A 27739-nucleotide genomic window follows, 5' to 3' on the forward strand; every position below is an offset into this window, starting at 1 on the left:
GCTAATATATTGGGAATTGAAATCACAGGGTTAGTGAGAATAGCCAAAAGGTCATCAGCGAAGAGATAAAGCTTGAAGCTTTTGTCCTTCATCTGTAGACCAGAAATGTCAGGGTTAGCCCGAATGGAGCGCGCCTAAGCTTCCAATGCGCAAAATAAAAATCAACGGGGACAGCCCTGTCTAGTACCATTTGATATAACAATGAGCTCTGACAACTGCCCATTAACAGTAACCCTTGCCTTCGGCTGTGAATACAAGGCGGCGATGCGGGCCTAACTCAGCGAGCCCAGGTGGCTGAGGACCTCTCGCATAAACTCCCAATCTACTCTATCAAACGCTTTTTCAGCATCCGTGGATAGCAGAACTATTGGAATGTTGGTGGTTGCAAACTGTACTAAGTTGATTAGCTTTGGGGTGTTGTCCCGCGCCTCCCTCCCCGGGACAAACCCTACCTGGTCGTAATGAATGATTTGAGATAAGTAAGGTTTTAACCTATTTGCTATCAATTTAGTATACAGCTTTATATCCCCATTAAGTAGAGATATGGGTCTATAACTAGAACACAATGTTGGATATTTCCCTTCCTTTGGCAGAACAGTGATCTAGGCGGCTATAGATTGAGGAGAAAAGTATGTATGGGCAGAAACAGAGTTAAAGGCCTGTAGCAAAAGAGGGTCTAGTTGAGCTTTGAAAGTTTTATAATATGAGATGGTAAAACCATCAGACCCCGGGCTTTTACCTGATGGTGTCATCTTGATCGCCTCTTCCAGTTCCTCAATAGTAAAGGGTCCCTCTGATAATTGTGCAGATTCCTCTTCTAACGTGGGAAAATCTGTTCGTTTGAGATATTCTGCTATACGAGTCTGTTTGGCCAAGCGCATATCTGCATTGGACAAATTATAGAGTTTAGTATAATAAGCATGAAATGCTGCGGCAATTTCAGACGTGTGTACTGATATGGAACCTGATTCAGTTTTAATTTGAGGAATATAGAGCGGAGCTCTCTGAGATAGTAGGGCGCGTGCTAGAAGTTTCTCCAGATTATCGCTCCATTGATAAAATTTGTTCTGGCATTTGCGGAGGTCAAGTTTAATTTTGTCGGACATTAGTTGATTCAGGGCCTTCCTGGCGTCTGCCAGTTCCGTCATAACGGAGGGGTCCAGAGAGGATTTCTGACTCGTTTCTAGTGACTTAATTTTTTCCAAGAGAGAGTCCCTAAATGCTATCCTTTCTTGCTTCCTAACCGCCCCCATCTGGATGAGTTTGTCTCGGATGACGCGCTTATGGGCCTCCCACAATGATATTTTAGAGACGTCAGGGGTGTCATTAGTTTGGACGTATTCCATTAGGGCTATCTCTATCGATGATTTATTATGAGCATCTTGAATCAAGAGTTCATTTAGCCTCCAGATGAAATGACGGTTGCCTGTCCCGAGGGTAGAGAGCGTCAGATATACTTGCGCATGATCAGACCAGGTAACCTGGCCTATGGATACATCTGTGATCAAGGACAGGTGATTAAGTGTGAGAAAAATGTAGTCCAGTCTCGAGTAGGTATTGTGTGGGTGTGAAAAGAATGTGTAGTCTCGGTCCGTGGGGTGTTTAAGATGCCACGTGTCGACCAGCAGGTGTTCGTGCATAGTGCGTCTTGCCTTTCAATACAGCTTACCGGCAAATCTGGCGGACCCCGAGGAAGTGTCCTTAATGGGGTGGAGGACCCAGTTAAAATCGCTACCTATTACGAGAGTGCCTTTCTTGATTGAATCCACCTTATCCAGGAGCATTTCTAAAAAGACAGGTTGGTTAGAATTCGGGCCATATACATTCACAAAAGTATACATTTGGGTGAAGATTGTGTAGGTCACCAACAGACTTCTACCTTCTTGCAGTGTGTGCGTAACTATATTTTGAACAGGCAAATGTCTGGACATGAGAATTGTCACTCCCAGGAACTTATTTTCAGAATTATTACTCATGAATGAATGCGGGTAATTGTGGCTATGCAACCAAGGAGCTGACCCTTGTTTAAAGTGCGTCTCTTGTAGGAAAACCACATCAATTTTCTTAGCTATGAGGTCTCGGAGTAATCGGGACCGTTTTCTGGTACATTTAACCCCTTAACATTAAGGGTAACACATCTGAGCTTACCCGCCATTACCAAGCGACTCTAGTTAGTACCTCGTGGACATCCAAGGAAAAGAAAGATGAATGAACCCATTAGTGTATATGAAAAAGGGATATTAAGGGTGGGTAAGGAAAGAGGATTAGGGAAATATAAATGTTTAAACTGAAATAACAGTACAATCGTAAAACATTAAATCTTTAGCAAGTGTATAAAGACAGTTCCAGAAAGCCAAATAGGAGGTAGTCCAAACATGGCCCGGAATAGAACAATCGGTCTAGGGGCACTGAGGAGAGCAACAACAGCGACAATCGAACAGGAGCAATGGTATGCAATGCACCTCCAAGGAAGCCCAGGATGGTTTACACCCCGGACCATAGCATGGAAGAGCAGTACAGCTACTTAGAAACACCTATGCACTAACAACCATGCTTGTGATATAACATTGCATAAACACATAACAATAATAATACTCTGAACATTGTAACAAGAATAAAAAGGATAAAATAATAATGAACTAGAGAGCTCCACGTTAAGTGCTGAAAAAGGAAGAAGATACCTCAAACATAACTAAGCTGAACCTGCAGGGCAGTCAGCCCCAGCCGGAGGGACGATGACAAGTGGATCTGCACAAAGTTAAAATAATATGCTTTGTTACAAGAGCAAAATTTCACCAAAATCTTAGTTATATCATCTCAATAGGGATGTACGGATCAGACATCCAGGCGGCCAAACCCAGCTTGAGGACCTGTAAAGATAAAAGTTAAAACACAGAGAAATAGAAAAATTAGAAATGCTAGAAATGTCTATCTGGGAATTCTCCTAGGGGACCGAGGACCTCCTGTGGAATGGTAAGCCGTCATTCACAGCTGCCGGGAACCGCTACATGTAAATCCCAAAGAAAGTCCTCCACCAAGAAATAGAAGTCCCCACTCAACATGTACTTTCAAGTGTTCCCTTGAGCCTGCTGGTTCAGATGCTTGAGGAATATAGAGCGGAGCTCTCTGAGATAGTAGGGCGCGTGCTAGAAGTTTCTCCAGATTATCGCTCCATTGATAAAATTTGTTCTGGCATTTGCGGAGGTCAAGTTTAATTTTGTCGGACATTAGTTGATTCAGGGCCTTCCTGGCGTCTGCCAGTTCCGTCATAACGGAGGGGTCCAGAGAGGATTTCTGACTCGTTTCTAGTGACTTAATTTTTTCCAAGAGAGAGTCCCTAAATGCTATCCTTTCTTGCTTCCTAACCGCCCCCATCTGGATGAGTTTGTCTCGGATGACGCGCTTATGGGCCTCCCACAATGATATTTTAGAGACGTCAGGGGTGTCATTAGTTTGGACGTATTCCATTAGGGCTATCTCTATCGATGATTTATTATGAGCATCTTGAATCAAGAGTTCATTTAGCCTCCAGATGAAATGACGGTTGCCTGTCCCGAGGGTAGAGAGCGTCAGATATACTTGCGCATGGTCAGACCAGGTAACCTGGCCTATGGATACATCTGTGATCAAGGACAGGTGATTAAGTGTGAGAAAAATGTAGTCCAGTCTCGAGTAGGTATTGTGTGGGTGTGAAAAGAATGTGTAGTCTCGGTCCGTGGGGTGTTTAAGATGCCACGTGTCGACCAGCAGGTGTTCGTGCATAGTGCGTCTTGCCTTTCAATACAGCTTACCGGCAAATCTGGCGGACCCCGAGGAAGTGTCCTTAATGGGGTGGAGGACCCAGTTAAAATCGCTACCTATTACGAGAGTGCCTTTCTTGATTGAATCCACCTTATCCACCTTATCCAGGACCGTTTTGGTCTCCATGACAGTTGGAACCTCTCTTCCTGATGATCCTCCATTGCCGGATATAAGCGTTGATGACAATCCTGACACTCGATAAGAGGGATTAGCGGAATGCTCAAAGTAGTACAGAAGTCCGGCAAGTTCGGCGGGTTCTTGAGAACTGCCGATTTCCCATCATGTGTAACCTGCAGCTGGAACAATACTTAATGGATCTCTTTCGGAGTTCCTCCGTGAGGGGCTTGAGCATCCTCCGATATTGTAATGTGTGCCAAGAAAGGTCTTGAAAGATGTGAATTTCTTGGCCATTAAACTCCAGACCTTCAAGAGTAAAATAGTGGAGGCGACAGATGACGTCTCTAGGTTATGCCGATGGAGCTCCCTTAGGACGTATGAGCCCTGTGAAATACGATTACATTATCTGGTGGTAATTCAAGGACTTCATTGAACACCTTTGCTAGAGCGTCTATCAGACCCTGGGTAGGGACGTCCTCCAGTAAGCCTTGTATTCATAAGTTGTTTCGACAGCCCCGGTTGTCTAATTCATCCACCTTATGCTGGAACCATTGCAGGGCCTTCGCCTATTCAGCCACCATATGTTCTAGGGCTGTAAAGCGATCTTCGCCTTTTTCTTTGTGTTCCTCTAGGACCACCAGACGATGACCAAGGTGGGCAATGTCAGCTTGTAACAAGACCACTTCTTAATGGACAATTTCTTGAAGTTTAGCTTCTAGAGCCTCGGAATCTCTTTTGGAGGGTAGCTCTTGTTTAGTCGGAAGAGACTTTAGCATTTGCAAGACTTGAGATAGATCAGGCTGTTCATTTTCCATAGACCCGCCCTGGCGCCGCTTGCTCTCCTGATGTGAATCAGAGGACGATGAGTTGGAAGCGGCAGGGGATGATGCCATTTCGAGATCTTCTGGAGGTGAGGGAGGTTTCAGATATGAACGCAGATCAGAGCGTTGAGGGAATTCCTGAGGTTTTTTAGGGTCTTTCTTGGCCAAGCTCTTCTGGTCTCTGCCCATCAGGGCAATTAGAGATCGTGTTCAGCAACTTGTAAAAGGTATAGTGGTCATCACTGGTAGAACATAATGCTAAGAGAGTGTTGCCGCTGTTCTCATCTCCTCACATTTGGTCTAGGCAGCCATCCCCTCGGGACGTAGACCAGGGTCGACATAGAAGGATAATACAATGTGTCCAATATGCCCCGTCCAAACAAATGGCCAGCTTCAGAGGTGCATACTTGAAAACTTGTAATCTTGGGATGAACAATGTAGTATTGGATAACCACCACTAGATGTCAGTGGTGCTGCGCATAAAGATCTGCATCCAGACTCTTCTGTAAGCTGTATCCAGATACTAATGTACACCTACACGTAATGGAGCACAATGTTCAGTAGGTGTCTGTTGCTGGGGGAGATCTGAGCTACAACCACGATGTCAGCGGTGATCCACCACAACAGCCTCACAAATCAGCGTCTACCTCCTTGTACACTCCCACAGCTGCCTGCAAGACCCCACTTACAGGTGTATGGTGGTCTATGAGACTTCCAGCTGAGGCCTGCGGTGATCTGAGCTCCCGGAAGAGAAGGTTGTAATGGCGATGAGTGAACTTCTGGTCCCGCGATGCGGTGAGGACCTTCCTCCACCCAGGTAAGTGCACCAGTGGGAACCTCCAGCAGAGCGCCAGCGCCGCTGTATACAGGCGAGTCCTGTTCCCCTGGACCAACAGGGCCGTCGGCAGCAGTCACAGAGAAGCCAGGTAAAGGCTCAGGCGCATAGGGAGGGTGAAATCACCAGCAGTTCCGAAACAGATCCCCCAGCAGTGAGAGCACGTTCTGGCAGACCTACTGTACAAGGAGGGCCACTCTAAAGCGGGTATGTGACCGTACAGTCTGTAATTTATGGCCGGGATGGAGGAGTTGAAGTGAAATGTGGCCGTCCCAAATGGCCGCCAAACCATGCCCCCCCCCCCCTTTCGGGATGAACTTGACTTTAACAAATAATAACATTGACACATAGAAGTTCAATTGTTTTATATCATGTCAGTCTTCCCTCCGGTTTACATGCATTGCTGGACTGTAAAAAATGGTTTCAATGTTTCTGAATAATGTTTCTATTCAACGTTTGCGTGTTTCTAAGCATGCATACTTGCCTACTCTCCCAGGAAGTGCAGGTGATTTCACAAATTTTGGGAAGTTCTCCCAGATCCTTGGGAGATTGGGCCTCCCTCCCGGATCCCACATCTTCTCCTTATAAAGAATACATAGTCCAATACAGTCAGCCATCACCCATGTGTCAAATAGCTGTTTTATATTTCCCCAACTATACACATATATAGAATAACAATTACAGTAATAAGCGCACCTTCCTTTTTTTTGTGTGTACACACGTTTTTTGATGCTGAGACACCAAAGAGATATTGGAGGATTAAACCTCCTTTGCACTACATGGCAACAGCTGCACTAAACCCAAGACACTCTACCACAGATTCCAAAGAGGACACCAGGAGCAATAATCAGTCCCTGTAAGGTACCGTGGATGTTTGATTGCTAAAGAGGAGATGTTTGGCATACTTAGCACTATTCTTACAGCTTATTACCGCTGGATTCAACCCTTTCAGAGGACGTAATTGTGTGTTTTTGGCTCACATTAACTTTGTGCCTAGAGGCTATTTACTGGATATAATCCTCAATTATATGGCATCAGTGGACATTGGGTTCTTATAGCTGTCTATACTAGTGTTTTTTTTATTCTAAAGTTTTCATTGTTTTTAAGTTCTGAATTGGCACACTGAGCGTTCATGAATATTTTATATATTCAGATTGTAATAAATATGTTGTTATAAGACATACCAGCACTGCTACTTGTTCCTTTCTTGTCTATTTAATAACTAACCTTGAAAACTAAGATTAGATCTATGCATCTATCTAGGAGAGAGGGATAATATTTAACGAAAGACTAATGTGTCATATTTATTCCAACAGAATGCGTCACCACAGCCAACATGAGGCCAAGGTGGAGCCCCAGCAGGAGCAGCCATGTAGCCCATCCCATGCCCCTGAAGAAGAATGTAAGTATCTTGGTTTTAGAATCTAATGTTATATTATTTTTTTATAACTTAAAAGTGTAGGCTTCAGAATTCCTTACTTTTCCTAGGTCTAGGCAAAGACACATTTAGTAAAGATTGCTATTCTACAGCTGTCTGACTTCATGGGCCGTATAAGTGTTTGTTCCAAAGTAGTCCCCCACAATATGCATATGCCCCCAAAATGCAGTCCTCTGGCTAGTACTGTGCTCACATTAAGATGAATGTTTCAGAGAATTTCTGTGAACCTCTGAACCCTGCAGAACTAGAAAAAATGTGAGAACAAACTATACACATAGAGCAAAGATATGTTTCTAACAAGTGATAATGCTGTGATGTCAAAATGTAGCATTTTAATTATTATTATTATTTTTTCAAGGTGCAAAAGATATACCACCCCTGCACATATTCTTAAAACAAATAGATGAAAAAATTGATTTAATTTTTTTTAAAAAAGTATATATATATTTTTTGTCATTTTCTTTATATATTTGTAATGTTTATTGTTTAGTTTTTTATGGAAAAAAAGTTAGTAGTTTTAATAAAAACCTTTTGTGTGTGTTTTATGTTTTCTAAGTAAATGTGTACTGATCAGACATATTTGTCAGTAAAGCATGTTCTAAAGTGTTTTTGTGTTATGGAATAGTGCAAGTTGATGTGGTATACATATAAAGTGTTTTCAGTAATTGTAAAGAAACATGAGTGTTTTGGAGTGATTTAGGGTAATTAAGGAATTGCACACATGTACTTTCATATGTGAATAAGGAGTGAAGAAGCATGTAGTAGAATAAGATGGATTTGCTCAAAAATCACAAAAAATAGCAAATAAAAATGTAAACTGATAAAGGCTGGGTAAAAAAAATTAATAATCTCAGAATTGATAAGAAAATGTTAGTAATTATAACATGAACGCTAATCAGTGCGTAGAACTTAAGTAATGAAATTTTATGTTTTAAATAATTGGAATCTTGTATCTTATGAACCTGAATAAATGAGAACACACGTTTAAATAATTTCAGTGCACCTGTATGATGGGGAATTGCACATTAAAAAATCATAATACACAGATTAACTCACCAGGGTTGTCAGTCAGGAAAGATTGTAAGATAAATGAATGGTTGTCAGCGATAATTCTTGAGTAGTCAGTGATCATATAAGTTTTATCAATACGGCCGGCCCAAGAGTCTGTGAAATACACGCAGGTCTGGTTTTGCAAGAATTCTCTATTACTAAGCCAAATACATCAGTTTTTGAAGTTCAGATTACATAGCCATATCATAACAAGCATATAATATAAGGCATTATGCCAACCATAGCAAAGTACATATCTCAAAACTAAGCAGACTAGAGCAAAATACCCACATTAGATGTGGGTATAATTACATTTCAATATATTTCTAGAAATATTGCTACTAACCAGGTGCATTATCTATGCTCATCATAAGACCTTGGGTTAACAAACAGCAAAGTGCTGCTATGTAGCTTACTAAACCAGTTTAGACAATATATCTTCTGTCCCTTCTTCACTAAGGTCTGTTTGCCACTCTAGCTATACAAGTCTCAAATGTATGAAACTGCGGTTAAGCGAACTCTCCAGCTTTAAAAATCACTAGATACAACACGCTGTTTCCTAACTGCGTGATTAGTAAACACATCACTGTTACACTGCCCTGTCTATAGAGTCTCAGGTCCCTGCGGTTGTCAAAAGTTTAAAAATAGATAAATGTTCAAAAAAAAAAAAGCTTGGGGTCCGACCACTATTAACCCTATTTTCGGGGTCCTTCCCCTTATGGGCTCCCCCACTCTTGCTTAGGGGACAGTAGGGATTGTCTCTAGGCAGCCGGCATTCACCCGCTTCTGGGCAATCCTGGGGGACCCTGGAACACCCACCTCCACTGTCCAAGGTCCCCGACTTTCACATTAGCCCTGCTGGTCCTGTCTCTCTGTCTGTGTCTCTCTGTCTGTCTCTCTTGCTGACAGCCCCTCCTTCTTCTCACTCAGTCTCTCACAGGCTTATATGCACACACACACACACAAAAACACACATACACACACCTGGGCTTGACTAGATTTTAGCTGGCACGCTGATAGAAAAAGGTTGCCAACCCCTGCTGTAATTATTACTGAGCGATACTTAAAACACATAGCAGCCATATAGCCACACAGCCTCTATATCTAAATAGCAGATCCATGAGTGACCATGACTCTGCTGTATATGTAGCTTAGGTAATGTGTGAAATGCAAATGTTAAAATCACTGAGGTTAAAAAAGGGCACTTGTTGTGAATGCAGTTAATTTAGAATGTTTTTTAGAATGCAGTTTTGTGGCTTCCTTTTCCCAAAAAGGCAACAGCACTTTGTTGCCATATGCTTTTAACAAGCAAGTAGTACAAGAGAGTCCCCTTTTAGAAAAACGAAATTAAATAGTGACAGTGTTGCATTCGTAGTTGCACTTACCAGAAAGAGTTAACATGGGGATTAGAGCTGGCCAATGATGCTGAGGGGAGGGCTTTGTGGCTTTGTAGAGGTGAGGCATTTCCTGGTATTAGTCACTCGGCTTGCAGAATCCCGCCCACCTACGCCATTTTTAAGTAAGCTTAGAGTTTAATGGTTTTTGGCATAAGCCGGTGTAAGTAGGATTACATATTGGTGGGGGAGGAAGGCACTGCGATCAGCGGCTGATATATACGGCTCTATCGTGATTGGTCGCAAGTATCTGTCCCCTTACAAGACAATCGGTTACTATTGTCCCTTCCGTGGGGAGGGGCCTCGCCCGACTCAGTGAGGGAGGGGGAGTGAGTATGTTTCCTGACAGCAAAAACTTGGTCCATGCATAAATTGTCAGGGCGAACTATCGCATTCAGTATGCGGTTTAATAGTAATGTGTTCAGTTTCATACGCGCCAGAATGCTAGGCACGCCGGAACAGTGATTGACAGGTCAGTCAGCCATCTTAGTAAAGGTTCCGCGATGGACGTGCAGACGCACTGACGTGCACTGAGAACCAGTCGGTAAGCAGGATATTAAACTGTCCTTTGTGAGAGAAAATGAGATCTGCAATATTCTCACGTACCGAACTGCGGGTGCTGACAGCAACGATGGACGGTTGCTTTGAGCCCGCAGGGAGGTACGTGGGAAATGATGACAAACTGCAGGCATACAGAGCCGTGCGTAGGCGTCTGCGTATGCAGGTTGGTACCCGCCGCTCCATCGTGCAGTTGCAACGCCGATGGAGTGATCTGCGGAGACGACAGCCCGACCTTCTTGCAGATTTGTGGGCAGAAATTCTTACTAGTAAGTCGCCCTCAAACACTATATAATATGGCAATGTAATATTTTCTGCTCACAGGAAATATGACCATTCTCATACTAAAGGTATGAATAATGTTAGTCTTATTTCCTATTATTCAGATTATTTCCTATTATATATATGTTATAAATTTTTGTGTACATTTTTTTCAAAAACTTATTGTTATTGACATGAGTACCATTTTAGCATTAAAAGCTACCATTCACATGTATGTATGCAATGTAACAAAAGGAGGCATTTAGCTGGCAATATGCAGAGAAAGCAGGAAAGTAGAGTAAAACATTGGCACAGTTATGTACCTAGGTGGAGATTAAACCAGGTAAAAACATATGTGTAGTTTAAAATTGGTTTACTTACATGATTTAAAAGCTGCTTCCTCTCAGCAAACAGACAGGGTGGGTCTGATAGTCTAAACAGAGCCAGGGATGGGCGTGTCCTTTTTAAAGAGAAGGTGGGTGTGTCACCTGTCCATCAAGCTAGGCCTGTGGGAGGAGCGTCAGGTATAAAACCCTGCTTGTTTCATTGTTCAGGGAGATCAACGCTGGGCTAGCTGGCTGATCTGGACAGAGAGCTGGACTATGTATAGTAAGCGTTGAGGGTCTCCATAATTGCTGTGCAAGTATACGGTGTCAAAACATTATTACCATCCTGACAATAAAGAACCATAAAAAGGAAGAAGTTGTACGCGTGTGCTTCTGCAGTAGCGGGCTCTTGCCACAGTATGTATTCGCTGTGTATGTTGAATAAATTACAAAAATACACGTAAGATAACACATCATGGTCTCCAACAGGACGCCAACGCAGCTCCCAACACCACCGCCAACATGAACAGGTGGTCACACCGGAGGCGCCAGGTGGAAGCCAACAGCCACAGGTGGAGTCAGCGGTGGTGGAGGATTCGCGCCAGTCCGATGACCTGGCAGCATCACCTCTGCTCTTCCAGAGCCAACCAGAATCCACCTCTCAGCAACCACAAGTGCTGGTTGAGGAAAGTAAGTACATTACCTGGTAATTTTCGTATACTTGAGTTGGGTTTTTTTTTTTTACAAGACAGACGTAGAACATGACAAACAATTTTCACTGCCCATTCACAGTACAAGGCATCCTAAGTTCCCACAATGGGAAAAATGTCCTCCCACCAATTCTTGTCTTGTGCGCAGGCCAACTCAGCTGGCAGGCTTTAAAAATGCACCCTAGAGGGTGAGATTCTCCTTGGCAAAATTTCCCAGAAAGTTATGTATACACCAAATCAATATAATACTATATACTATATACTTCGTATTACTTGTGTCTCCCCCTTCCCTTTAGGTTGTAAGCTCTCATGCGCATGGCCCTCTTTTGTTGTGTACTCCTACTACAGTTCCTTCACCCTCTTTGGCCTTCTTCGCTAGCCATGTTTTCCCTGTTTTATTAAGCTTAGGCCTTCTTCTTGCTGATTTTGACCATCCCTTTCACTATCTGTCACAGATAATCTGATTTGCTTTACCCTGTCACCTGTCTTTGTATCATGTTATGTCTTGGTTCGGTTTTCAGTATATGTTATGTACGGCACTGCAGACCCTTTCTAGTCATAGCTAATAATATTAAAAATAAAAATTACTTCGGGCCGTTCGCAGCCACCAGGTACGTGCATTATCAAAATTTAATGAATGTGGCCAGTGTTTGGGTAACATTCATTTATGCACTATACCGAGCTTACAAAATGCATAGGTACAAGAACAGAGAGCTAGCATTTCACCACATTAATGTATTAAGAGTGCATTTACTAAATTGTTGTCTTTCATTTTTTGCAGCTGAAGAGGAGTCAATGGGTCCTCCAAGGCACAGCCAGAGGCTTCTGTCTGAACTAAAAAAAACAGAAAAAAATATAAAAAGCATAAAGAAAAAGCAAAAAAATGTAAAAAATTTTTTAAATATATAAAAAATATTTTAAATACCTTTCATTGATTTATTGATTGTTTGTTAGTTGACACTTGTTCATAGTTTTAGTTTATAAATTAAAAATTTTTTGTTTAAAGAAAAACTTGTATGTGTGTGGTTTCAAATTTACGTATTAGCATTATACACTTAAGTCAAGCTGTTGTTTAAAAGCCAATGGAGAAGAGGCCAACCAATAGGGTCACACCTCACATCCGGGATATAATGTGATAAGGCCCAAAGAAATAACAGCTTGGTACGACATAACCTCTTTCGAAAACATATACTGAAAACAGAACCAAGACACAACCTACTACACAGGGAAAACAGGGCTAGCGGCATAACCTCATTGGTGTTATATAGGTTAATAAAGTAATAAAAAAATTCCTTCAGCAAAAGAGACTTAACGAATAAAATTGGATCATTCTTTATTTACAAAATAATAAGCTTCCACTTTTTTTCTATGCTGAAAACTCTGATCTTAAATAGACCAGAGATGTACTTTGTGTTTCCACAAAAGAAGGTTGCACTATAATTTACACATATCATATAACAATTGGCTGAGAAAGTATTTAGGCGTATCCTGATCCTTTTGAGTCTCCTGGATGCAATGGACAAGTCGAAGAAGTCTGTGCAAGTCTTTGTTGAAAATCTCTGGATTGGAAACATATAGGTTATTTGAATAAGTACTTCATTCCTGTTCATATTCTTTTCCTTCCAGCTCACACCAAAGGCTTATATAATATAATATATATATAATATAATACATATGACATTATAAAACCACATCAAATATACATGATATACTGATATATGATATACGATAAAACACTGAAAATATTTCTAAATTAATAAATTTTAATCATCAAAACTAAAACATCTTGACAGGGTAAACAAAGTAGCATAACAAGGAGAATATATATTTTACGGTTAATTGCAACCAGCACCATGATTCAACAATTGAGAGATACACCAATGATGTTACTATGCACTAAACAGCGTAGAGTTCGCTTCTGCACGTTATGCAAGTATGTGCAGGCTTGTACGCCCGTTAATGGGTAAAATAGGAACACTGCGCCGCAAGTCATGAAGCTCCTTATATGAGAATACGCAGCTTGATGACTTCGGCCGTTCGCACCCACCAGGTACGTGCATTAGTGCACGTACGTACGCTGCGCTCATTTTGCGTCCCTTAATGACTCAGGTCCTCCAAGAATAGGTAGGAGAGATCAGGATAGTCAACTGTTCTGATTCTAGTAGGGCAAGACATTGTCCTGATCTAAAGGGTGGGGCCTAGACTATATATTTTATATATACACTGTATTCTTTATATACTACACTATGTGCTGCTAGTCGAGTCCTTCATGGGTTGACCACTTCCCCTCTAGTCTCTGGTCTCACCTCTATAGAGGCTGACTTCACCCTCTATGGTGGGCCCCTACCTTTGCAGTCCCCCGGTGGGCCCTTCATGCTCCAGAGCGACACTAATGATACACTAATGTAGACTAAACCTCCAATAAAGTATATACATGTGGTATCCCTGCAAATGTTAGAAAAAAACAACTGGTATATTTCACTGACTGTATTCAGTTTATGAAAGCAGCTAAAGGACAAAAAAAATGAAAACACGTCTTTTTAAAAAATGTTTTCCCCTATAACACCCATAAGTTAAAAACATAGTTACCCGACTATGGTACTAAGAGAAAGCCGCACCCTCCCCCCCCCCCCAACAAAATACAGATAGACAATAGAAAATGTTCTTAGGTAAATTAAAAAACATAATTTCCCCTGAAACTGACAGAGTGGAAATATTTTGTGGCCTTGGAAATTGGTTGGAAATTCTATCTTGGGCTCCTGTTAGTGAATGGGTTAAGGGTCTCTGTTAATTACAAGAGCTATAAATTATTTAAATATGATTGGAGATAACATATATAAAAGAATAACGAAGACTGGTATAGGAGGATGGTAGATCTAGTGCTTTGATGCAAAAATGGGCACAAAATTAGTGCAACTTATGTAAAAAAACACACCCGCAAAAGTAAAATGTTTTTACTTATATCTTGAGATGTGTTCAGTTCAGCATCAGTATCATATGCGCCACATGTACAGCACGTGACTAAATAGGCCCTGATATTGCATCAGAGAACACAACGGACACTTACTACAGCCTACGATTTCAGGGAGGGAACTGGGCCAGGAAGGGGCGTTTGGTCATAGTCAATTTACAGTAAGGACGTGCGAGCTCGAGCACAAGTAGCCACATCCAAATCAAGCTCTAGGGGGCGTATTCAATTGTCGGCGGAAACGGCGAAAATCCCACGGTCCACGCATTATTACCGTTATTACGGTAATAGTGCGCGGAAAAAACGTTAATACAGTAATTTTCTCGCTGGATTTCAGCTCGCAGCTCCCAGGAGCAACTGTAAAAATATCTGTATGAACAGTAGACATTAAGGACAGTCTAATAACTGTTTTCCCAAGGGCTACAAAAATCTAAAAAAAAACTTTTTTTTAAGTTTTAGAAATTTCCATGTATAATAAAAAATACTTCAACTTTATTCTTCTAAATCAGTAAGTATTTTTTTTCTGTGCTGCACATGAATGAGAATGTTTTAATAGTAATTACTCTTAATTTTGTGTTTTTATTTATTTATTTTTTAAAATGTTAGAATGTTATGTGCTTGTAGAATATTATTTGGGGGGAAGGGGTGGCTTTAATTCCTTTTTGCTGACTTTTAGTCAAATTCTTACTTATGCTTTTTTTTTTTCTTAACAATTATATCATGAGTCTGACAAGGCCACTTTATAGTTGTAAGTATATTCGCAATCTTGCATGTACAAATAGACCACGAAGCTTGCAAGTCATGAGGTAATGCAATTAGTGGACCCCTTCATCATTTGCTCTCACATATGTAGCATTTCCTAGAAATGGTCAAAGCCCAGGTGGTGGAGCAGGAGAGCCATAGCCATCGACCTCTCTGAAGCCAGCACCTGGTCCACTGTCATCAGCCCAGGGAGCCTCTTTGGGATGTCTGATGCTGAGGTGGTCTGACGATATTGGCTCCTGCCTTGTGCCATCATGGACACCGTGTGAATTGTTCAAAGTGACCTAGGGCCAATGTGCAACATCCCGAAAGCAATACCGGCACTGACCAAACAATTGGCGGTTTTGCACTTTTGCACCACTTGGTCTTTCCAGACTACAGTGGGAGTCGCAGCAGGGATGTGTCAGAAGTCCTTCAGTCGTGTGCTAAAGGCTGTTCTGCAAACGTTCCTGTCACAGCACAGGCAATTTAATCAGCTAGAAATATAGATCAAAATGTTGCACCGTATCTACTGGCTAAAATGTTGTCTAAAATAGACTCAAAGGTTAAAGCTCTAATAGAGCCCAATTATAAATAAATAATAATAAGGTATTCGCGACACCCAATTCATTATCTGAAACGCAGCTGTCTAGGGTTGTGTAACCCTACTGCTAAAAGCAAACAGGAAATGGAAATAAAGACTGTGCTGGATCTGATCAAGATAAAACACACACAATGCTGAAAAGTAAAATACAAATATAACAATTTATTTAATGCACAAAATATAGATATTTCAGTGTAGATTCTTCAAACAGTTATATCTTATGAAAATAAAAATCCAAAACTAGGACTTATAAAATAAAATAAAATCAGCACAAATTGCCATGTACCTTAATCAGAAAGTTGTTATTATATCAACCAAATCAGCTATTATCAATATTATTAAGAGCTCATTAGAAAGTCACTGCACAGAATTGATGGTAATAGAAGCCCCAAATAAAAGCAATACTGTTGTGTCAAAGTCCATATAGCGGGTTCTGGAGCATAAGATGATAATCATATAATTGGAACAAACTTACAGTTCTTGATGTAAAGGAAACAGCTATGGTCACATATTGATCTGACACTGAGGGATTAACCCGTGGAACTGTTGATGGATTTAATAACCCCCATTGTGATTGAAGCTTCTCCTGTGGAAACTTGACCAGCAGCTCCGTGCTGGGACACCGCAGTGTATGGGGGGGATCCAATCCAGATATGTAGCGTAGTCTGTCCACTAGCATAGTTCAGTATGTGAACACTTGTCACTGATTTTCCTCCAATCTGTTATAGTTATCCATTGCCAATCTCCAAAATCTGTTCCAAAAGTCCACCACTTGTTCATCAAATGAATCTGTGCAGTGAGATAAATGTACATGCTGGTACTTGTAGTCCTACTGTGTTTCTTTGACACCACAGCAAGTTCTTCAGAGGAAGTCAAAATCATATATCATATAGCCATATAACTCTTAATAATCAAGTAGTCACATGTCTGCTAAGCTGACTGAGGAAAAAGGGAAGGGAAAGATGGCATAAGGAAGTGTGTTTTGTGTACCAGGGAGAAGAGAATATGGACAGCAAGTAGAGATACTGTCCTGGCTGGAAGATTTGGTAGTTTAATGATCAGAGGTGTGACAAGATGTGTCTGATGTGCACCATCTTCCCCATCTGTCACTCTGAACATTTATAATGTGTGGTGCTTATATGAACGGTTTGGTTTGATATCGTGTCATTTCTTTTAGTTTTATTAATCAACAGTTTTACCTGGGAACTTGGTCTGGTGAAGTAATTTCTATTTATAAAATGGTTATAATCATATTGACTCTGAGATACTGTGGGGTTCTTTTGAGTTGGGTGAAAGTGCTGGTGATTAATTAAAGATATTTTTGTCATAGTATTAGTATTTATTTACAGTTGTGTTATCTTCTGTTATAAAGATACAGTTGTATCATCATTCTCTTCTTTCTGTGTGATCTAAAGAACCCTAAGGTGCCAGGGATATTTAGTGATGTCAGGCTCTAACCACCTGGTATCCTGACAAGAGGATAAATCTATAATTCCAGCATCTGTTACCTGGTGATGTATCCAAGGATCCAGTGGTACAGTATGGAAATAACTAGCAATCAGTAGGACAGAATATCTACCATTTCTACATTTATGAATCAATAAGTAATTGCAAGAACTCAGTGGTGATATCATTTACTTTTTTACCTTAGTGAGGAAAAAATGATTGTGCTAATTTACCTGTGGACAAAGGCTGCAGGTTTCATGGCAGAACTGCACATAGCAGTGACATGGGTACTATATTATCATATGTACCGAGATTGTACTCTCAGTAAGTTGCACTCATAGGACCTTGTTTGGAAGAGTCTGTAAAAATGTGGCCCAAGTGTACAGAAAAAAATGTATGTGAACAGGTGGATTTTTCCATGTGTATTTTGAGTTGCACCAGAGCCGTAACTAGGCAGTTGCGGGCGATGCCATCCCCCAGGGCACAAGTCCAAGGGGGCGCAGCAGCCGCCCGCTAGCTGCCTGTGTACCAAGCTTCCTGTTAGTGGAACGCACATGCGTTCCACTGCAGAAGTAAAAGGCTGAAGAATCTCTCTCTCTCATCCCACTAAGTGCAAGAAAAGTTATACACATGTTAAAGTAAATATTGTTTGGAAAAAATAAATTAGTTGAGAAAAATTTGCAAACAGGACTACATCACTTCTGAAGTGGTATGACAGAGGGTGACATTATAGACCGCTTTATGTTGTAAATTGACTTTTCATGCACAGGTCTAAACAAGCACACAGATGAAAAGGAAGAACATAATTTAAAGGAGGCAGGGAGACAAACCAAGGGATAATGGTAGGGGGCTGTTCAGGGTTTGGGCTAGGGCCCCTTATCTGCAGTGAAGGGCAATTTTAATGCTTCAGCATACCAAGTAATTTTGCACAATGCTATGCTTCCAACTTTGTGGCAACAGTTTGGGGAAGGCCCTTTTAATTGCAATATGACTGTGTCCCAGTGCACAAAGCAAGACTACAAAAACATGGTTTTAAGAGTTTGGTGTGGAAGATTTTGACTGGCCAACACAGAGCCATGACCTCAACCCCGTTGAACACCTTTGGGATGAACTAGAACAGAGACTGGGAGCCAGGCCTTCTTGTCCAACATCAGTGCCTGACCTCATAAATGCTCTACAAGACGAATGGGCACAGATTCTCACAGAATCATTCCAACATCTTGTAGAAAGCCTTCCAAGAGGAGTGGCAGCTGTTATCGCTGCAAAGGGGGAACCATCTCCAAATTAAAGTATATGTATTTAAATATAATATCATGACAGTCCCTGTTGGTGTAATGGTCAAGCGTCCAAATACTTTTGTCCATATAGTGTATATGTTTGAGCATTTCTGCTAAATGTATTCCCACTCAATGTTAGCTTACATAGTAATCAGCAATTTTCACATTCAGGTTATTAGAACTTGGGACATCTTGTGTACTAGTGTGGGCCTAACAGTGTGTGTAGATCACTTCTGGTTGACAGGTATGCTAACACACAGGTTTAATGGTATTACATTTTATTTTTTGCTGAATTATTAAAAAATGAATGAGCTGTGGGTATGTACATGTATCATAATAATACGGTGTCTGTCTCTCCATTCATGGGATATTCTATGTCAATTTCAATCAGGAGAACCACAGGATCAATAACTGTGACCGTCCTTGCGAGGGAAACGTGGAATAAGTGCAATCTATGTAGTATCTACTGAAGAAATGTCCATTTAACATCCAGGTATATAATGCTTCCAGCACTTTTCCTTTCCCTTTTTTTGTGGTATAAATCACCAATAGATGGTTTATGGGTCACTCTGACAGCTCAGGGATTTTAATTTGAGCACTAATTTTGTAGTTAGTACAGTAATTATCTATATCTGTATCATTTCATCTGCCAGGTGGTGGTTCCCAACATTCTGCATGAGGTGAAGTGAATAAGTTTCTAGCTGTTGAGATAATAAATGACATGAATAATTATCCTATAGTCTACACAAATTGGTCAACCTATGTCCCCATCAAACACCTAACATTACCCATTATTATTATTTATTTATTTATTTACAATGTGCCACAGATTCCGTAGTGCCAGATACAGAATCAAGATACAAATAGATGAGGTAATACACATACAAATAGCACAGATGAGTAGTGCTATTGGGACTCACACAGAGTGCAGCAAAAGACAGGACAGGACGTACGATGGAGTCAGACAGTAGACAGACCGACATGGACAATAGGTAAAGAGGACCCTGCCTGCGAGAGAATACATTCTAGAGGATGTTCATCCTTTTACGAGCCACAGAATTGTAACTGGAACCAGGGAGGCATATGTCTGCTATCCAACCTTCCAACAGTCAGAGCCTTTAGTGTGGCAGCAGATATTGGTAATTAGCCTGATATTGCAGCACATGTCATACAACAATGACGGTGATGCCCGTTAATAATACTATCAAAATCGAGTAAAGAGCATTATCAGGTATTTTTGTAAATTCGGTCAGAAGATGACAGAAGATGTCATCCATATTCCATTGCACTAATAGATTCTAATGATAGCAAATATTTTGTGGAAATCACATGTGTCCAAGATGAAAATTAATCATGTCCCTGACACTCATACAGAGCAGGAGAATTGGCCGTGTATGACCAGCTTTACAGACTTGGCAGAGAGAAGCTGGTTATACACGGCCAATTCTGCTGCTGCAAAACACACAACTTTTTTAGCCCAAGATTAACAATATGTTTTTTTTCTTTTTACTTTTTTTCTTCATTTATTTTATAGTTCAGTCCACATAATAAACTAGAAAAATATGCAAATAAATGACTCAGACAATATTAAAGATGAGCTTAAAATATGAAATTTAATAAAATGTATTTATATATGTTATTTTATGTTAATTTTATTATGTTCTAAATTACAACATATAAAAAGAAGGCACTAATTTAATAAGTAATAAATAATAATATATAGAGAAATAATATTATCTATCTTATAATGTGTAATAAGTGTACAGCAGCACTCAGGACAGGAAAAACCCCCTGTGGAGGAAACCTGTGAGGAGCCATGGCTGCTGTACTGCCCCTCCTCTGGGCATACTAAAGGGAGTGACTGCTAATGCAATGTTGTATGAGTGTCTATTATATGTTATGTTTGTGTGCTAAAATCAAAGAATGATAGATGATCCTCTTCGTCTGTGGTCCTCTGGTCTTCCATCTAATGGTGTCTTCTTATTGTTCTTCGGTTGTTCTTCTCCAAGTCAGTCCTCTTGGTGCTTGCTTCATGACTATAAAAAGATGCACAAGATACAACCATATTACAATCATTCTCAGCTTACATTCAAAAAGAGTAACTAACAAATTGCAATAGTGTAAATCCACAGAACAAATAATCTTTTGTGATGTTATGTGGCTACTTTTGTGTGCAAGTGCACCTAGCTGAGTAGGGAATGGATTTGTAGGTCAGGATAGCAGAATCTGCAAGGAGAGTTTGCACTAGTGATTAGAGGAGTTGTGTGTCCCTTTCTAAAAGCAGATTAGGCACATGACAGTGTACCATTTCTCTGCTGAGTGCAGGTTTTTGGAGAGGGTGCTGAGCGTCTTCCTCGCTATAAAAGTCATGAATTCTCTACTACATCTGAGAAGCCAGAGATCAGTTCTCATCACTATACTTATGACACACTCTACACCTTCCAATCGCACACATGTAGGAAATCGCATTTATAGGCACACATCGAGCAATGTAATAACAACACATGTTATAAAGAAAGTCTGAATTTCCCATTACTCTCATAATTCATTTAAGACATAAATAAATCTTAATTTATCAAGAATTATTTTGAAACACTGTGGTGAACCTAAAGTGGTAGTAGGTCGGTATTTGATGTGAGACTTTTAGTTTAAGTGAAGCCCTAAGCTGAGGGCAATTATAATTTTGTGTTATACTTCATCAGCACTGACATTAGGGGTTAAACAATTGCTGGCAGCCAGCCTATCACTCCTGGGGGAGTGGTTTTCCAAGAGGGCATAAATTAGCTGGGAGCTGTGGGCTGGCTCTCTCTTAGTCCTGGATGTCAGATACCTCCCTCCCGCCCGGCATAAGCTGGTGATACTAAAATTTAAGTCCTTGTCTTATGTCAAGGCGCAGTGGGTAGGAGAGCAATGCAGTTAGCGACTAATCGAAGGTACTACCGTTTAATTGGCCACACGTCACTGCCCCTTTTGCAGTAACCTGACTCTTGGCCTCTGGGGCGGAGGATATCCTGTCGTATGCGACAATGTGAGTCCAGAAGGGGGCAGACACGATGACGCCAAGTTTAGTACCGACCAATCGTAAAGACTTGGGATCCGTAAAGTCTTGGGACAGCGGTATTGAGTTTCACCTTACTCTGTATTGGTTTAAAATTTAGTCGTTAGCTGACTGCTTTGCTCTCGTCGCCATTCAGAGTTTTAAAATAAAATTCTTCCACTAAATAAATATGCCCCTTTTTGCCAAACTTATATCTGGTGTCCGTGTCGCTATTTTAGATAAGAAGGTATTAAGTGTTTTAATCATTAAAGTATAGGTGCAATGATAAAAGGTATTAACACTTAGCATTTTACTCTTTTTATTATTTTCCCAAGCATTATGATGGAAAGGGTAAACAGAATTGACTCATACATGCCCCCACCAGTCTGTAAACCAATGTGACATTTTTGTCTATGGGGTGTTTCTGCACATTGACATGAGCCAGCCAGAAATATAGGCACACTTGTACATGTAAAGATACATTGTGCGTCCGGAGATGTAATAATTTGTAAATTGCCTAACATTTTTAAAATTGGTAACTCAAAGTTAAGATTTTCCAAGATTTCCAACTGCTGCTGAACCTGGATCAGATACCAGAATAAATAAGAATAGAGACCATGTTACTGTCCATCACACTGAGAAGGAAGCAGGAGGGATATTTATGCATGGGTAGAATCTCTTGTATGTTCCAGTTCTTCAAAAATATTGGATATTAGTGGTCTGATTATAAACTTATACAGATTTAATTACTATTGGACACTTTTCATTTTAACATGGGTCAATGTGTAAAATATTTTTTAAAATTTTTTTTTAGTTACTAACATCCTTAATAACTCTGCTTCCATATATAAAATGGTTATTAAGATACTTTTACAATTACATTTTCTGTATTACTGGCCCTCTACTCACTGAGTATGATTATGGGACCAGGACCTTGATAATGCTCTCAGGCTCCTCCTGTGGATCTGCACGGAAGATGATATTTCCAACCACTTCCCACTGGATTGGATGGCTCATAGGGGCGTTACACAGGGAGCAGGATAGAGGGCTGCTCCCTGGGCCTCGGATAAGATATTCTGCGGTGTTCCTCTGACGTATTGCCCAGCCATGGTGTCCTTTCCTATTTCTCATCCAAGCCCAGTGAGTTGGGTCTTCTGCCATGATCTACAATGAAATAAACATCAACAAAATTAGTCTTTTCAATGTAACATCTTAACCAAACACTGTTATTCTATTTTTATTTTTTTATTGTGAATTTACTTTAGATTATTGTTATGAAAGACATAGGCCCAGTTGCTATAATGTGTTATAGGGGCACCTTAATATATAAGTGAAAGACTTTAAAAGACTCTGTTAAGTATCTATGCTATATGCAATAATCTACCCTAAGTAGCATTTCTTGTTTAAACCGTAAGCAACACGTAAGCATTATTTATGATGTACACATAATAAATACACATGTGCAAAACTGATTATTGAAGTAGCACCCTGATGTTACTTGAAAAACCCCAGTTCTGCTGCACAGGTGAGTTCCTTATGTATCAGCAATGCATTATCAGTTCTGTGTGTGTGATAGAACTTAAAGAGAAGGTCTGTAGCTTGCCGTTTGTATGCACCAGAATGCATTGCATCCGCAATTCTCGGGTATCAAATATAAAAGTGTACAGAGTGGATAGAGCTTGAATAGGAAAATAATAATGGGGGCAGGTAATAAAGATGGAGAGACATGCATAATATGACTGAAAGACAATATTAATGCTTCCAGTGTCTTTTTCTAAATAATATAATAGCAAAAGAATAGTTTCAAATTGTGCAAACATCAATTCATACCCTCATGTATATAAATCAATAGTATTTAGACATGTACAGGAAATGACATGCATAAAAGTTAGTTATAATTTGGGGGCACATGTCAAGAAAAAAAGACAATATAACAAATTATATTACAAATAACTGTTACACATGTGTATTTCTTACATCCACATCATTAGAAAAATAAGATCACCTAAGGATGTGATAAGGTGCCCTTATTGAATTAAATACGCTACTAATGTGTTAGCACTTATATTTGCATATCATTTCAATCCTCTTATCCTTAAGTTTTAAGTAACACTAAAGTGCTATCTGAACCTTGCTTATCCTAGGGCACAATATTGTATTGGTAAGGAGATAAAGGCATAAACGGCCTGCTTAGGTCTCGTTATATTCAATAAGAGAGCTTAGAACATCTGGGCTGTAGTATCATAGAACAGCGTGGCCCATCTAGCCTGACCTTTTGTTTTTTCCTTTTTCACATGTTCTACACAACTATATTATCTTTATATTGTGGATGCTGAATATTTACCAGCTGTTAGACCCAATTTTGATTGTTGGTTGGGGACGGAGTGGGAAATATCGGGAAGAACTTAGAACTTAATATTAGTCCCAAAAATGCTTATAAAAACTTTCAAATGTGTCTATTTTATGTTATTATTTATAAAGTGAACAGTTCCATTTCATACCTGAAATTTACGCCTGGTCATACATGTTTGGGCTTGTATGGTTTACAAATTAACTTAGGATGCCTAACTAAAGCCCAAGTCATAGAAATTGAGTAGTACAACAATGCATACGGTAAGTTCACTAAGTCTCCACCTTGTAGTAACAAACCTATTTCCTTCATTATACAATACTTTATCCACTGTTTCACTTCTATATTTTCTGCCAGGTCCAACATAAGTTTCTTATTCTTCATTAATACAAACCATATCACAGGAGGCCCGGTCCACCATAGCATAGAATCCCATCCTGGACAGCAAATTGTTCCTTCGATCTTGCAGACGTCCCATTCTCTGCCTCCACGTCCATCCGAGGGCCCAGGGATAGATCTCCATCATGAAGGGCCTTTCCTCTTCTTCCACTTGGTTTGCCAGGAATCTGGTGCAACACACAGTGAATTAATATAGACAAATGATGTAGACTTGTTCTAGTAAGACACAGTAGATAAAATATGTATAAGAAAAGGCACAAGGTAAAATAAGCAGTAATTTTGCCATGGTCAGGTATGTAACTAGAACTATCCAGTTACCAAAGCACAATCTTGAGGAGGGGCTGCAATATGTGTCCAGCATCTCCGCAGGCCCTTTCTCTGCTTTTTCTTCTGAGCATACACGAGGGTCGATGAGTGTAATAAAGTCCAAAATGGGGGACTTCACTGCACATGTGCCAGCTTCCATGTGAGCTCAGAAGATCAGAGTGGAAACTGGTATAGGGGTTGGGCCAGCATTAGTAGGCCCCTCTCACCCCCCCTTCCCCCTGAGCCCCACAGCTATAGTCCTGCCCCTGGCATTAGGTTATTCTGTATGTAACACTCCCTTCGGTATTATGCATTGTGAAGGTATATATATATATTAAGAGATGTAGGTGCTTATAACCTCTGTACATGGTTGTCAGTGCCTCCACCCGAATCACCACTTTCTTCTTCTGGGGGTGTTTTGAAATACACCAGGGGGAGATTTGGGAAACCCCCTGCCTAGTACTAATACACTATGACACACTATGTGCTGCAGAAGCCAATCCTGCACATTTATTTAACTAGAACCACTACATGCAGCTTTTGTGATTTTATAGAAAAATATACTTTGGTATAATTTTAATAAAAATGTGAACAATACACTAGAATACAGTGTGGATGAAAATAGAGCACCGACTCTTCCTATGAATAGTAAGTTAACACAATAACTCTCAATAAATCAATAACAGCAATAGTATAAGACATAAACATTAATTGTTACATCCTTATACACCGGACCAATATATCATATGTTAACCTTACATGCTCCTGATACAGAGATATATATTTACTTATATTTTTACCATATACTGCCAAACACAAGTCTGGCAGCACTCAAACACACCGCACAGATGGAGCATTGCACTGCAACTTGGAGCCCTTTTGTATGTATGCCAGCATGGCATGGAAACAGAATATGTCCAGTTTGCAGCTTTTACGTGTATTTAAATCACTTACAGTAAGATCCAACAGTCACAGTATGGAAAGCTTTATATAACAACATCTGTAAGTCCTCAGCTTGTATCGTTGCTTTTGTATTCTGGGAGTTGTAGTTCCACAACTTTAACACCAGAGAGATCACCTTGTGGTATAAACTCAAATGCTGCTTAAACAAACACGTGTTGCACATTTACCTGCCCACCCATCTATCCCTGAATCTTCTGCCCTTATGGCCAGATATAGTCCAAACCCCACTTGAACAATAACAGAGAGGTAAATTAATCAGTTACTTATCTACACCAGTATATGAACTTGAATCTCTCCAAATGGCTGATTTTCAAAATGTCTTTCTTTTGATGTGCATGCAAACCTCCTCCTACAGCATCAAACTGTGACTTCCCAGCAGGTTCTATTCACCACTCCACTCTGCTCTGATATCCCTGCACACTGTCTGTTCTCTATACTCAGATCATCAATCCAGTGCCCTTCTGCCTAGGGTCACCTATCTAGACTTGTCACACAACTCAGCCTCCCCAGGGAGCTCTTCTCTCTACTTCCTCCCCAGCTCTCTGGTTTCTCAGTCTTGTTAGGCTCTGCCCCCTTTTCACAGTAGCCCTGTGGGAGATGTAGTTTCTCTTGGACTGGTAAATGACAATATCCATCTCTTTTCTAACTGATGCAATTGTGATGAGTAGCCCCTGGGTGCTCAAGTCCAACTGCAGCATCCCCAGGGGTTACATGTACAAGGGATGTATGATACATATGACATGATGTGGGTGTGTGCCTCAGGTGTGCACACTAGTGTGCTTGGTAAACCTAATGCTAATATGTAACAAAGTGTACAGTCCTGAGGGCAGCTGCGCTCCAGTTTCCCTGCTAGCTCTATGGGAGAAGGGGCTTTTAAACATGAAGATCATAAACAGTGTAGATACTTACAGGGCTGCGAAAAAGTACTTTCTGTACTCCTCGGTCTTCAGTCCTGCCCGTTTGAAATAAGCCAGGACCATGGCCAGGAGAAACTAGTGGGGTAGAGAAATATATTAGAGGCTGGAAATGAATGTAAAACATATTAACTAACAACTTACATTTGTATTCGGTATATAGCATAGTCCCCTTACACACATATCAAAGGGTGATGTTTATTGTCAGCACTTAGTCATATCTGTTACATTCCAACAAATGAAAAAACATTTTCTAGGCCGGTTACAACCGCTGTAAGGTTATTTATTCATATAGAAATAATTAGATCTTGTCAGTCACTTATATCTGTCATGTTATTTGTCTCTCTCTTTGTAAATGTGAAAATACCTTGTCGGAAATTCTCAGGCCCGTGTCCCTGGCCAGGAAATCCTGGATGTGATCTTCTTCTAGAATAGATAAAGATATCTTAGATGGGATTCTCGATGTGTTACAGTTGTACAAGGTCACAATCTCTACATTCACCTGTGAGAAACAGTCTATATTCTACAGTGTTACATATGTAACTGTCCATCATAATCGTATTGCCACAGATCTCCAGTGTAGTATAACATTATGTTGTCTATTTCCTGGACTGAGCCGTACGCAATGTGAATGTCGCTAATTACATTCTGTCTCCTGCCGCCGGGTACAGATAAATATAAGATTGTAACCAGTACTCTCTGCTATAAAGTGTATATTATAAGAAGACCAATTCACAATAATGTGGGGAAGTATATTCAATCAGCACGTCTGTATAATACACCAGAATAAGTGTCATTTACTTACCGCAGTAAATGTGCACATGTAGTATATGAATAAATGTCCCTATGTGACTTCCTTGTAGAGGACCATGTCCATATCCACTTTCTGCTATAGAAATGGGCATATGCTTTATATTCATGTCCCTTATGGGGTGACCATTAAAATGGAAAACGCCACTTCAAATTGTTACCTTCTTTCTATTTCAAACCAACCCTTTAATTAAATCCACATTTTCATTTTTCACCTAGCATCCTCCTCATCGGATGATTATTTATGTCATAAATAAGTTATGTGGGTAAGGTAAGCTTGAAGCGTCTTTGCATGTTTCAAGCATTTATATTTTAAATCACCTCTAAGCCCCACAATGTAATTTTACTTTACATACATCACTTCTATCACAGCTCTGGTAAAAAGTAATGTATTAGGTTCTTACTCCCTGAGACTGAGTTACTGTGACATTACTGGTCCTGTCCCTAGGTAAGAATTAACCAATCCGCAATGTGCATCTATGTAAAGCAGGTCGGCATAATTGGTGTCAGTCACTGTTTAGTTACAGAAGCACCTCCCTCTTAATACAACGACAACTGCAAAGAAGTATATTTATATATTTATATATATATATATATATATATATACATATAC

At 40.2% G+C, this 27739-nt stretch overlaps 1 protein-coding gene across 1 annotated transcript; it reads right to left on the minus strand.

The window, feature by feature from the left end:
- Positions 1 to 20002: 20002 nt before the first annotated feature.
- Positions 20003 to 27139, minus strand: LOC142098546 (speedy protein 1-B-like). The gene is made up of 6 exons (XM_075181381.1): positions 27122 to 27139; positions 26684 to 26818; positions 26312 to 26394; positions 24129 to 24300; positions 22294 to 22548; positions 20003 to 20383 (listed from the first exon to the last, which is right to left on the minus strand). Exons 1-5 carry the CDS (start codon positions 27137 to 27139, stop codon positions 22303 to 22305), a joined length of 654 nt encoding a protein of 217 aa, XP_075037482.1. The 3' UTR covers positions 20003 to 20383; positions 22294 to 22302.
- Between the last annotated feature and the right edge of the window lie 600 nt (positions 27140 to 27739).

Source organism: Mixophyes fleayi, chromosome 7 (assembly GCF_038048845.1).
Source record: "Mixophyes fleayi isolate aMixFle1 chromosome 7, aMixFle1.hap1, whole genome shotgun sequence".
NCBI lineage: Eukaryota > Metazoa > Chordata > Amphibia > Anura > Limnodynastidae > Mixophyes > Mixophyes fleayi.

What these genes read in the sequence shown, in the direction of transcription:
- LOC142098546 (XM_075181381.1), bottom strand. An exon ending in GCCTGAGAATTTCCGACAAG is followed by an intron (nt 26,395 to 26,683) that starts GTATTTTCACAT and finishes CTACCCCACTAG; the next exon opens with TTTCTCCTGGCCATGGTCCT. An exon ending in AAGTACTTTTTCGCAGCCCT is followed by an intron (nt 24,301 to 26,311) that starts GTAAGTATCTAC and finishes GTGTTGCACCAG; the next exon opens with ATTCCTGGCAAACCAAGTGG.